Raw genomic sequence first — 13629 nt, 5'->3', positions numbered from 1 at the left:
GCTTAAAATGATTGGTCGACGTCACACTTGACGCACGACGCACGTTACGTCGGCAAGCAAACATGGTGGTCTAACAGCAGTGGAGTCCTGCAGCCATGTGAAATTAGTCCGGTATTGACCCGTTTAAAAATTCAAATCTAATATTTCGTCCGTTAAAACTTTTAGCAAGATGCCGTTAGCTTTACCGGGCGTGTTACGTAAACTGTAAGCGAGGCGACGTGCAGTTGTTTCACCCTCTCAGTGAGCACAGCAGAGGTCTGACCACGTTGTGCTGCTGTTTTTAAGGCTCAGACTTGATGGTTACAGTGTTTTATTGATCATGAATTAACGTAAATGGCACCGTGTTGTTTGTTGCAGTCGTTATCGCGTGATGAAATGGTGCTGTTGAGCTTTGTTTGTGCTGTTTTTTAATGCTAATGCACAGTGCTTTTTACATATTCATGCGTTGTTTGTTGTTGTTTCTGTTCCTCAGATATGGCACAGGTACACACCCCACAGCAGAAGATGGTGGGTAAAGCCCCAGTGGTGAACAAGAACCGACCACCACCAGCCAACTCCCAGAGGAAATCTATTTACTGCGTTTTGTGTCGCCATTATCTCTTTAAAGATGTAAGTTTAGTTCAGTTTTGTCAATTGTAGTGATATATCTGGAGAAGAATTTGCAGCATTTACAGATAATCTATAATCGTGACAAATTAATATATATGTTCACTTACAGGAAGAACAGGTACATGTGCACAGTATGTCGCATCACAAACAGCTGGATATGGTGCTGGGCAAGTGAGTAATGTTTGTCAAAGGCAGAAAATAGACAAGTTTAAGAGAAATCTCCACTATCCAGTGCTTATTTAGGTCGTTTAAAGTTCATGTGCAGTTGCTTGTGTTTTAACATTAAATTATTTTGTTGAGTTTTGTTAAATCAGTTGCTGGACTTTTAAGTTTTTAAGCTGAGATACCAACATCTGCTTTTGTGTGATTGCTTGTTGTGTGCTTTTAATGAACAGGTGTTCCCATCACCGCTGTCAGGCGTGCAAGGTGTTCTCCATGGGTTTACCGGAGTACGCCCAGCACATCTGCACCGCTGCACACAAATCCCAATTTAAGAGACTTCTTTGTAGCAAATTTAAGGCCATTGGTCTGGAGCGTTATCTGAGCCAAGAGGACTACAACAAAATCCTGCAGAGAAACAAGCAATTAAAGAAGAAGCAGTAAGAATTTCATCCATTATTAAAGGGATACTTCACCCAAAATCAATAATTCACCAATTGTCTACTCACCGTCATGCCAAGGAAGGGTTTAGAGAACTTTTGGAGTTATCAAAACGCTGTTGGAGTTCCAGGGGGGGTCCGACTGGCAGCGGATTTTCATATAATGGCGGCGGATAGAGTTAACTTTTGAACCGTCCAAAACACACACTATGAAACATCCAGATACCTCCATACTGCTCGTCCGTACTGACCCAAGTGTCCTGAAGCTGCAACATGAAAAAGGTGTTCAGGAAAAAATAATTTGATCTCAGTTTTCAGCCTTGTTGTAGTAGTAGCAGCTCTCAGTGGCTGCGCGAGATGCTCGAGATTTGCTGTGAGATGTTCCTCATGCGCACAAACATCAACAGAGCCACTGGGAGCTACTGCTACAACAAGGCTAAAAACAGAGATCACATAAATTTTTTCCGAACAACTTTTTCATGTGGCGGCTTCAGGACACTTGGGTCAGTACAGACGAGCAGTATGGAGGTATCTGGATGTTTCATAGTGTGTGTTTTGGACGGTTCAAAAGTGAGCACAATCCGCCACCATTATATAAAAATCCCCCTGGAACTCCAACAGCGTTTTGATAACACCAAAAGTTCTCCAAACCCTTCCTTGGCATGGCGGTAAGTAGACAATTGGTTAATTAGCGATTTTGGGTGAAGTACGGTATCCCTTTAATCTGTTGTGCAGATGCAAATTATAATACTAGATTTTGCATGTTGTTCAATTTGAAACGCTGCAAGTTAATGACCGTGTCTATTTCCATCGCAGGAAGAATCTAAATAAAAGGAAAAATAAGCAAAACATGGCCACGAATGCATGCGCTACAACGGCACCGGGAGTCGCCCAACAAAACAAAGTGGCATCCGTTGTAGTGAAGCTGGATAAAACCAAACAAGAAAACACAACCATGGGTCACCTGAAAGGAGGCAACAACATCGTCATCCGGAACAAGGAGAACAAAGTGTTGGCTCTGCAAAAAGCTCCCCACCAAAGAGAAACGGCTCGACCGCCTGACGTGCCGACCGGGCCTCCTCGGCATCACACGTCTGTCCGAGACCAGTCCACCCGACCGATTCCACAAATGAGATATGGGACCAATTTCTCTGTCAACGGCGTTAAAATGAAGCAACAAAATCCACACAACAGCCCCGAAGAAGGTCACGGGCTGCACAAACCAATGTTGCCCGTCAGCAGCGATTATGAGCGATACAACAGGCCGTACGACAACGCAGTCAGCTTCACCAGCGATCACCTCCAGGGTTGTCGAGGCTTCATATTCGATGACATGCAGAGTGAAAGTCCCAGATCTATTCAGCGGGAACAACAAGGATCGCATCGTCCTGCGCCTCCTGCTCCGGCGAACACATCCATCGGCGGAGGCGGCGGCGTTGGCGGTGGTGCGGCTTCCGCAAGAGCCGTCGATGTCAATTCAATGCTGAGGCAAATCAGAAGAGCGCTGGGCGTGAGGGAGCCGTGCAGAGCAGATCGTGAGGCGAAGAAGCAGCAGAGTGAGGCGAGCACGGATCGCAGCCCCTCGCAAAAGGCTGGAGGAGAGACCGCAACATCTGCATCTGCATCTGCATCTGCATCTGTGCAAGCTCCTCGGGTCGCTAAAGGTCCACGTTCCAGTGTTTCTCCTGCAAAGGCAAAACAGGCGACTTCGAAAGCGCCGCAGGAAGCCGCTCGGAGGTCAGGTGCTGCTGCGTCGACTCACTCAGGAAAACCCACGTCGGCTAAACCCAACCCGAACGTCGGCCACGGCAAGGTTCGAATCGCTCACGAACCGAGCAAAAGCTACGGCAGGAAAGAAACCAGACCCAAACCGAACCTGACCAATTTGCTGACTTTCTCCGGGGCCAAGAAGAAGGGCAGCGTGATGGACATGTACAACGAGATGCAGAGGAGGAAACGGGACAAGGCCAAAGGCATGCCCAGGTTCGGGATCCTGTTTTCGAAGCCCGCTGCTCCGACCGACCAAGGAACCTCAACGCGACCCCAGTACGACGACTCGCGGCTGTCTGAAGGTTTCCACTGGGAGACGATTCCAGACAATCCTTCATTGTCGCACTTGACTTTACCCGTTCCACCAAAGGAGCTGACCTATACCGCTGCTCATGCTCATGCTCATGCTCATGCTCAAGCTCCAGCTGCTACTGCTCATACTCATGCTTCTGCTCATGCTCCTGCTCATGTTGCTTATGCTTCTGCTCATGCTCATGCTGCTTATGCTTCTGCCCATACTCATGCTTATGCTCATGCTGAAGCTCCAGCTGCTACTGCTCATACTCATGCTTCTGCTTATGCTTCTGCTCATGCTCATACTCATACTCATGCTTCTGCCCATACTCATGCTCAAGCTCCATCTGCTACTGCTACTGCTCATACTTATGCTCCTGCTCTTGCTGCCACCGCCACCGCTGCACCAGACTCCCACAGTGAGACCCGGTCCGGTTCTCGGCTGCAGGCGCCCGGTGCAGCTCAGCAGTGTGGGACCAACCTCACAGCGCCGGTAGTCCGCGTGAAAACAGAACCAAACCAAAAAGAGGAGGAGAAGAACGAAGGTTGGAGAGACAACTACAGCAGTCTCAACAAAAGGAAACACAACATGGTGAGCGGTGTGGTTGTTGTTGTTGACTTCAAGTTCAAACCTTGACACGTACAGTTCCCCCACTAAGTTGTTAATTTATTGGCTTTCTGTCTTTCCAGGATGATGGCTTTTTGGAGTCAAGTGGGAAAAAGAAGAAAACAGAAAGAACAAATTCCAACAAGGGTAATTATTGTATTTTTTTTTTATGTATCAGACTGGAATCTAAATAAAGTTAAAGAGATAGTTCAACATTTTGGCAAATTGGCCCATTGCCTCGACCGGAAAAAGGTGGCTTGCACCCTCCAGGTCGGGGGAGAGTTCCTGCCTCAGGTGGAGGAGTTTAAGTATCTTGGGGTCTTGTTCACGAGTGAGGGGAGAACGGAGCGCGAGATCGACAGGCGGATCGGTGCGGCGGCCGCAGTAATGCGGTCATTGTATCGGTCCGTCGTGGTGAAGAAGGAGCTGAGCCGAAAGGCAAAGCTCTCGATTTACCGGTCGATCTACGTTCCCACCCTCACCTATGGTCATGAACTCTGGGTCATGACCGAAAGAACGGGATCCCGGATACAAGCGGCCGAAATGAGTTTCCTCCGCAGGGTGGCGGGGCGCTCCCTTAGAGATAGGGTGAGGAGCTCTGTCACCCGGGAGGAGCTCGGAGTAGAGCCGCTGCTCCTCCACATCGAGAGGAGTCAGCTGAGGTGGCTCGGGCACCTGTATAGGATGCCCCCTGGATGCCTCCCTCGTGAGGTGTTCCGGGCATGTCCCACCGGGAGGAGGCCCCGCGGGAGACCCAGGACACGCTGGAGTGACTACGTCACTCGGCTGGCCTGGGAACGCCTTGGGGTCCCCCCGGAAGAGCTGGAGGAAGTGTCCGGGGAGAGGGAAGTCTGGGGATCCCTGCTCCGACTGCTGCCCCCGCGACCCGGACTCGGATAATGCGGCGGACAATGGATGGATGGAATGGATGGCCCATTGCCATAATCCCTATAGTCATAGCAGTAGGTTTTTTACCTTTAATTGTCGGTGCAAGCTATTTTTAGAACGGCGGAGCAGAGCCGTGAGCTGCTCAGAGCTACGCTATGGAGGCTAATGGGATTTCTTGGTTTCCCTCATCAAACTCATCAAATACACAATCCAACAACTCCAAAACGCTCTGGTGGACAAGTTGTGACCTGCACATTCACCACGCTATGAGATAATAACGGAACATTACAAGACGTTTGTTTGTTTTCAAGGTCAATGCAGAGACTGCTTGCCGAAAGAAATGCACCCGATGAGAACGTGCATCAGCGTTTTGCATGAATTTACCTCTAAAACAACTCTGTCTCGTCGTAACGTTCTGTTATTATCTCATAGCGTGGTGAATGTGCAGGTCACAACTTGTCCACCAGAGCGTTTTGGAGTTGTTAGATTGTGTATTTGTTGAGTTTGATGAGGGAAACCAAAAAATCCCATTAGCCTCCGTAGCGTAGCTCTGAGCAGCTCGCGGCTCGGCTCAGTTTCATCACTGTCCCGTCACTTGCAAAAGGCTTTAATGTAGAAAAGACGTTTGAGATTTTTTTTTTAAACAGTGACATTAGAGGCAAATATGAGCACACTGAGCACATGGATAAGTAATGAGGCTGTGAAAATGGGCCAATTTGCCAAAATGTTGAACTATCCCTTTAAATCCATGTCGTAGCTATGACAGAATTTTTTTTTCCAACATTTAGAGGCAAATCAAACTGTGAATGTTTCCAAATGTTCTTCTGTGATTCCTCCACCTGTAGACCAGGACCGTGTGGACCAGCTGCTGGCCGTGTCTCGGAGGGAGGACGAGCTGAGCCACTCGCTACAGAATCTGGACAAAAACCTGATCCTGGCTCGCAACACGCTGCAAGCCGCCTACACAGAAGTCCAGAGACTCCTGCTCCTGAAACAGCAGGTACTGATGAAGAGAAAGTCAAATGATGTACACAATTTCCATATTGCACATTGATCATATGTTGACATTAGGGATGTCACGATTATACATTTTCTTGGTACGATTATTGTCAGAGAAATAATCACGGTACTACGACTATCACGATTATTATGCATTCATTAATTTCACAACACTATGAATGCGTAAAATCAAATATAGTCTAAATATAATTACATTACTCATTGTTTACACTAAATATTTCAAGTATCTATTAATATATGACCAATTCTTAATCCCCAGGGGAAATGTTTGAAATATTCAGGTCATTAATTGTTATCTATACCAAATGTTTGCATTTATTTTAATCGTTTTCTGTTTTGTTTTGCTTTTTTTTTTTATTAAAAATGACACGCTAACATTTAAATTCCTACCAATTCAATGTTACGTTAGTTAAATGGATCAGTATCTGTGCATTTACCTTTATTTACCCGCACATCTGCCGATACGGTTCCAACAGCATCATTCATCCATCATCTTTACGATTGATTAATTAATTGTGGCGTTTAATACCACGATTAATTGTGAAAACAAGTAATCGTGACATCCCTAGTTGACATGAATCGCTTCTTCTGCTGTTTCTAGTTTTCTACTGAGGTCGACAGTCTGAGAGCCCAGCGCATTGAGATCCTGCAGGGGATACAAGGTACCGATCGCTCTCACATGGAAACCTTGTGCCCGTGGTTCAGTTGATGGCAAACTGTAATTTTTTTTCTTCTTTTTCAGAAGTGTACTCTGAATCATCATCTAACGTAGCAGAGAAAGCCAACACCACCACCACCACCACCACTCCTCCTCCTCTTCCTCCTCCTCATGCCGTTACACCTTCCTCCAACCAGCAAACACCAGCGTCATCCATCGCCCAGACCCCCCTCGTTCTGCCGGTCACCTCAATAAAACAAGAACCGTGTCACCCACCCACAGCCGGACAGGCCAGCCAGTTTGCCTCCTCTACCACAGACGTCTCTCTGAATCAACCTGTGCCTTTGTTTCCTCATCAGCTGCTCAGACCGTCGCCCTTAGCAACTCCTCCACCTGCAGCCTCAACATCAACTCTTCCTGCTGCTGCTGCTGTGGCTGCAGCCTCAACACCAACTCCTTCTCCTGAGTTATGCTCCAGGCAGCAGGAGGAGCAGAAGACAAAGCCGGGGTTGAAGGACAGTGTAAAGACAGAGAAGTTAGTAGAGGAGAAAGTGCAGCAGGTTGAAAGTGATTCTAAGGAAGAGATGAGAGGAAATCTGCACAAGGTGAAAGAAGAAGGAGGAGGAGGAGAGACGGCGGCGACAGAGGGGAGAGTTCCTGAGAGCGATCCCAAAGCTGTGGCACCGGACGACGGGAACGAGAGCGACGGCTCGGTGGAAATGGTGGAGACGTCTGACCAGGTGGTCATCAACATCGACGAATCGGATGGTGAACCGTCACCCGAGACGGCTTCAAAAGCTCCGGTGGTTATCAACATCGACGAATCGGACGGCGAACAGTCACCCGAGACCGCTTCAAATGCTCCGGTTCCCCCGGAGACGACTCAGAGGCCCGTCGGCGCCGAGTCGAGCTCAGCGAGTCCCGCGAGCAAACTGACGTCTCAGCAGAGCGACGCTGACAGGTGAGGTCCTCCACGCTGTCGGAGGCGAGGAGCCCTGAACGCTGCAGAGAGGCTTCATCTGCACATTCAGATCAGTTGATGTGAAATGTGACCAAGGTTTTTTTTTTCTTCTGTTGACCCTTTTAGAAAAGTTCAGCCAGTCAGAGATGCCAGTGCTGCTGTGGGTGAGTGAACTCCGTCCTTCTTGAAATGAATGAATGAATTGTATTTTGAACGAACGTGTCTAAAATAAAACAAATATAGTTTTATTTTTTGTTTTTTTATATAAGTATCATCAAATCATATGCACAAGTTATAAAAAGGAGTATCTATCTATCTATCTATCTATCTATCTATCTATCTATCTATCTATCTATCTATCTATCTATCTATCTATCTATCTATCTATCTATCTATCTATCCATCCATCCATCCATCCATCCATCCATCCATCCATCCATCCATCCATCCATCCATCCATCCATCCATCCATCCATCCATCCATCCATCCATCCATCCATCCATCTATCTATCTATATCAATATACTCCAGAAATATACTACATCCATATCAATATATACTACATCCATACAAATATATATTACAAATATATACTATACTAGATCCATAAAAATATATGAAACACATACTACATAAATATCCATATCAACTTATACTATCCCTTATGTTTAACAATTTATTTTTATCCCTCATCTCTCCCCGGATATTTTTTGGCAGTAGATCATTTCTTGATATAAGAATGAAAATAGCATGTGAGGATACAAAGGCACAGAGTGTTAATAAAAAAATCATTGTAATCACTGTTATTATTTCAGTGTGTGTTGAGGATGAGGAGCCATCAATAGGAGCTTTTTCGAATCACTGTGGCCCCATCTACGGCCTCCAAGTCCATGAGGGCGTGTTGTACACCTGCTCCGGAGACAACACTGCACGAGCCTACAGCCTGACGGTAAGTCGTTCCTAAATAACATTGGGTCAGACTTTACTGTCTCGGGTTTGAAAAAAAATCCAACTCTCAGCTTCACTTCATAAACCTTTAAAAAAAACCTGCAGTGATTTTTTATTGACATAGCTGTATCATTATGGAATGACCTACCTCCATATCTCCGCTGTAGCAAACACAACAAATCGATCTTAATAAAGAAACTTAAACTTTATTTGAAAATGTTAATTGATCACGGCATTGGAAGGGAACTGTTTTAGTAGCTTTTTGTTAAGTAAATTGTTTTTCTCTTTAATTATTTTGTGTTTGTTTTGTTATATGTTTGATGGATAAAGTTCTGGCTATTTAGGTTTTTATATGTATATTCAACACTGATATATATGAATGCTTTTGTATATTTCGTGGGGACCCCAGGAAAATTAGTTGAATGCTACGTCATCAGCTAAAGCTAATGGGATCCATAATAAAATAAAATAAAAACAACACTGTAATATGTAACACTGCTCTTTCTGCTTTGTTTAAAATAACCAGCTTCATATTTTCTCTGTACAGGGCAGCAGGGAGTGTCAGGCGGTGTTCGATGGTCACACAAACAAAGTCAACTGTCTGCTGGTGTCGACGCCTCCGAACATGCCGGCACGTCTCTACACCGGATCAAGTGATGAGACCATCCGCTGCTACAGCTTAAAGGTGCAAACTGTCTGTCCAGGTTCTGCTGTGCAACATTCATGTGTCTATTTGTGCAAAGACACAAACCTGCTGCACTGTAAAATAAATATAATAAAATAGTAATAACAACTCAACACATGCAAATAAACAGACATGCTGCAAAATCAGTCGTACAGCATAAAACAAACGTGTCCATCGTCTTTATTTGGTGGTCAAAGGTCAAGGTCACTGTGTCGGCTAAAAAAGACCATCTTCTATTTTACGACCTGTATTTTTGATGTTATTTGATTTTCCGTCTGTTTGTTTTTTCCCTCCTCCAGTCCAAGAAGTGTCTGGAGCTGATTCCTCTACCGGACAGAGTGTTTTGTTTGCACGTAGCCTGGAATATTTTGTACGTGGGTCTCGCCAACGGGTCGGTTGCCAGCTATGATTTAAAGGTGAGTGAAATGGGTCATAAATCCACGACCATGACGATTACAGCCAACCACCTTGAGAAATCTTAAAAACACCTCCTCCTCCTCCTCCTCCTCCTCCTCCTCCTCCTCCCGTTAGACTCTGAAGCAGCTGGACGTGTTCGACTGCCACCGCCCGCGAGCCGTGAGCTGCCTGGGTTCGTCGCAGGAAGGCGCCCGCCGTGTGCTGCTGGTCGGCTCCTACGACAGCACCATCAGCATACGAGACGCCAAGAGCGGCCTGATGCTGCGCTCGCTGCAGGGACACTGCAAAACTGTGCTCTGCATTAAGGTGAGTGCGTAAGTCCAGGTGTTCACCATAGAGATGCACCGATCCAGTTTTTTTCCAATCCGATACCGATACCTGGGCTGAGCGTATCGGCCGACACCGATACCGATCCGATACTACTGTTGAATGAATGAACCGTATACCTTGCCATGTGAGTGAAGGCATCAGGCTTGACATTGAAGGAAGAAAAAAGCAGTCGCTCAACTTATAGCCTTGATGTAGAAAAAAAATATATAATTTATTAAAAAAGGACCGACGTTTCAACCTCACACAGGTCTTCCTCAGGGTGTGATCAGGCTTGACATAAACATTTAGCCTTGTTAAAAAAAGGTAACAAATTAACACAGATATAAATGTACTTAATATTATTTATTAACAAATAACAAAGTGTACATTAGCAGCAAAAAGAAATAAATAATACTAGATCGCTGTAACTGTATTGCTGTGTATGATATTAATAAAAAAGAAATGACTGGATTGGAATGCTGTATCGGCCTCATTCATCCGATGTCCCATCCAGCTAATTAGTCAATATCGGAGCCGATATCCGATCCGGGTATCAGATAGATAGATAGATAGATAGATAGATAGATAGATAGATAGATAGATAGATAGATAGATAGATAGATAGATAGATAGATAGATAGATAGATCTATCGATCTATCTATCTATCTATCTATCAGATCGGTGCATCTCTAGTTCACAAACTGTTCAACCTAAAATGACTTGTACCACATGGACCTTGTTGGTTTCAGGTGGTGAACGACCTGGTCTTCAGCAGCTCCAGTGACGCAGCTGTTCACGCCCACAACATCCACGTGAGTGTTTCTAAATATTTATCTCTGTGACAAATTTTGTATTTATTAATTAATTAATTATAAAATAAAACCTTCACACTTTTTTTGTTTTTACGATCTTTTCTGCTTGTAGACGGGTGAGCTGCTTCGTATCTACAAAGGTCACGGTCAAGCCGTCACATCCGTCGTCGTCTTAGGGCGGGTGATGGTGACGGCCTGTCTGGACAAGCTGATCCGAGTCTATGACCTCCAGGTATTTATGACTCTTATGTGTTTTACCTCAATGACAGCCATTTGATAGACTGATAACTAGTTTATTTGATCTTGTGCACAAATTGTTACAGGCATCAATCAACATTCAATAATACATTAATTAAGACTTGATTCATAAACGTTACATAGATCAAAAAGGTGTAGACTGAAGCTATTATGATACCTGGGTTTGAAGGATTGATCGTTCTCATCTTACAGAATTAAATCAAATTAAGTCAATGATAAAAATGTGAATCTCTCTCGTTCAGTTCATTGTGTTTCAACATCCAACGAAGAATATTCAAGACAAAAAAATTTAATGACTCTTCTTTGCTAATTACAATGTGATTTCTCATAGCATTGTTTGTAATGTCAGAAAATTAACCAGTTTGCTTCTTGAATTACCGTTTATTCACTTCTGATCACTACATGAAAAGATCTTAAATTAGACTTTTCTGAAACCTGCACTGCTAAATATAGAAAGATTTCTTGTAGATTTTCTATGTTAATTAGATTTTTTTTTTCTTGCTCATTTTATTTCTAGTCGCATGACCGCCTGCAGGTGTACGGCGGTCACAGTGATATGGTGATGTGCATGGCTGTCCATAAGAGTGTGGTGAGTGTTTAACCTAAATCTAAACTGCTAAATGGCGATGTTCATTTGAACCACGTGACTTCATTTATTTAGTTTAATTTGTGTCGTTCTGTCCCACACAGATCTACTCCGGCTGTTACGATGGCAGCGTTCAAGCAGTGAAGCTCAACCTGACAAAGAACTACCGCTGCTGGGTAAAGACTCACCTTCGTTCGTCATCCTCGATAACATCCAATAGGTTTTAAAGGGATAGTTCAACATTTTGGCAATTGCCATAATCCCTATAGTCATAGCAGTAGGTTTGTTACCTTTATTTGTCGGTGCAAGCTGTTTTTAGAACGGCGGAGCGGTGAGCTGCTCAGAGCTACGCTACGGAGGCTCATGGGATTTCTTGGTTTCCCTCATCAAACTCATCAAATACACAATCCAACAACTCCGAAATGCTCTGGTGGACAAGTTGTGACCTGCACATTCACCACGCTATGAGATAAAAACAGAACATTACAAAACTGAGCTGTTTTAGAGGTAAATACAGAGACTGCTTGCTAAAAACTGCCCCCGACGGGAACACGCATCAGCGGTTTTGCATGTATTTACCTCTAAAACAACTCTGTCTCGTAACGTTCTGTTATTATCTCATAGCGTGGTGAATGTGCAGGTCACAACTTGTCCACCAGAGCGTTTTGGAGTTGTTGGATTGTGTATTTGATGAGTTTGACGAGGGAAACCAAGAAATCCCATTAGCCTCCGTAGCGTAGCTCTGAGCAGCTCACGGCTCTGCTCTGCCGTTCTAAAAATAGCTTGCACCGACAATTAAAGGTAACGAACCTACTGCTAAAACTATAGGGATTATGGCAATGGGCCAATTTGCCAAAATGTTGAACTATCCCTTTAAGATATTTGATTTTAAGATTTGTTAGCATTTCTGATTGACTTGTGTCTTCTGTTAACTTTCGTCTCCAGTGGCAGAATTGCTGTTTAATTTTCGGCGTTGAAGAGCATCTAGTTCATCACCTTGTTGGAGATCACTCAAACCCGAACCAGCAGATAGTCAAATGTCGCTGGAAAGGCTGTGATGCTTATTTTACCACAAAACAGGAAGTTAAACAGGTAATAAAACGATCCCAGTGATTTCTCATCCATTATATTACCGTGATATATTGTGATATAAACACGAATCTCCTGGTGTTTGTGTTTTTCTGCAGAAGCTGCCTGAACACATGCAGAGCCACGTGAAGAACGACAGTAAGGTAGAGCCTTGACGGGTGGAGGTGACGTGATGCAGCGTTGTCTGTTGGATTGACGCTCAGTTTCTGATCGTTCACTCCCCCGTGTGTGTGTGTGTGTGTGTGTGTGTGTGAGTGCCTGCTGACCTCGACACTCTCTCAGTCGGTATTGATTCCTCTGAAGCTGTTGTTTAACGGGACTGAAACGTTCTGTGTCGAATTGCAAAAAAAAAAAGACACCGACCTGTGCCTGGTTCAGTGTCTGATAACACAATATGCCTCTTCTGAAATGTATAAAATCTAAAGCTAATCATTCAGAGTATTGTATTAACTTTTTTTTTTAAAGAAGCAGCTGTTAAATCGCCCTTTAAGATCCATCTTATTGTTGATGTGAATTGATGAGTAGCTCAAAAGAAGAATTTGCAGGTTGACTCTTTTTGTTAAAAGCAAAAGAAGAAAGATAAATCAAGTGTCAGAATGAACAAATTGAATATAAATGACATTTTATTTGTAAAGATGGACCAGAACCACCCAACCCCCTTTGAAAATGTCCTATATTCCACCAAATAAAGCCATTATAGATCATTATTACAGATTTTTGAGGGTCTTTTGGACTAAGTTTAAAATCCATAAGTCTATATTTAACAACCTGTGTCGTCAATATTTGCCAATATTCAGATACTGTATCCTTCTTCTCTCCCTGACTCGGACTATTGTCACTTCACTTTTGAAACAGATTCTCTATGACGAAGACTTTTGAAACATTGTGCATAATTTAATATAGAAACCATCCCTTATTTCATAACATTTACATTTTTTTTTACCCTTGCACACACACACATACGCCACCTTGTACAACACATTCTTGAAGATTGTGGATAATGGAGAAAAATCAGTGAGACAGGCGAGACCAACCTGTCCAGAGTTGAACTTGTATGATGCTGTATTCTGTTTATAAGTTCTGACTTCTTGTTTTTGTTATGTTATACTGTACAGTAT

At 44.0% G+C, this 13629-nt stretch overlaps 1 protein-coding gene across 1 annotated transcript; it reads left to right on the top strand.

The window, feature by feature from the left end:
• Positions 1 to 50: 50 nt before the first annotated feature.
• Positions 51 to 12848, top strand: znf106b (zinc finger protein 106b). Its single transcript, XM_084001242.1, has 20 exons — positions 51 to 111; positions 473 to 609; positions 719 to 780; positions 1005 to 1208; positions 2025 to 3864; positions 3963 to 4026; positions 5613 to 5767; positions 6389 to 6449; positions 6530 to 7406; positions 7533 to 7570; positions 8222 to 8355; positions 8902 to 9039; positions 9339 to 9455; positions 9571 to 9762; positions 10516 to 10578; positions 10691 to 10810; positions 11354 to 11425; positions 11527 to 11598; positions 12368 to 12514; positions 12610 to 12848. Exons 2-20 carry the CDS (start codon positions 475 to 477, stop codon positions 12664 to 12666), a joined length of 4548 nt encoding a protein of 1515 aa, XP_083857368.1. The 5' UTR covers positions 51 to 111; positions 473 to 474; the 3' UTR covers positions 12667 to 12848.
• The last annotated feature ends 781 nt before the right edge of the window (positions 12849 to 13629 follow it).

This window comes from Trachurus trachurus (genome assembly GCF_905171665.1).
Source record: "Trachurus trachurus genome assembly, chromosome: 24".
NCBI classification, from domain to species: Eukaryota; Metazoa; Chordata; class Actinopteri; order Carangiformes; family Carangidae; genus Trachurus; species Trachurus trachurus.
Note: the sequence above shows the minus strand (reverse complement) of the source record. Positions and strands in the feature narration are given on the sequence as shown.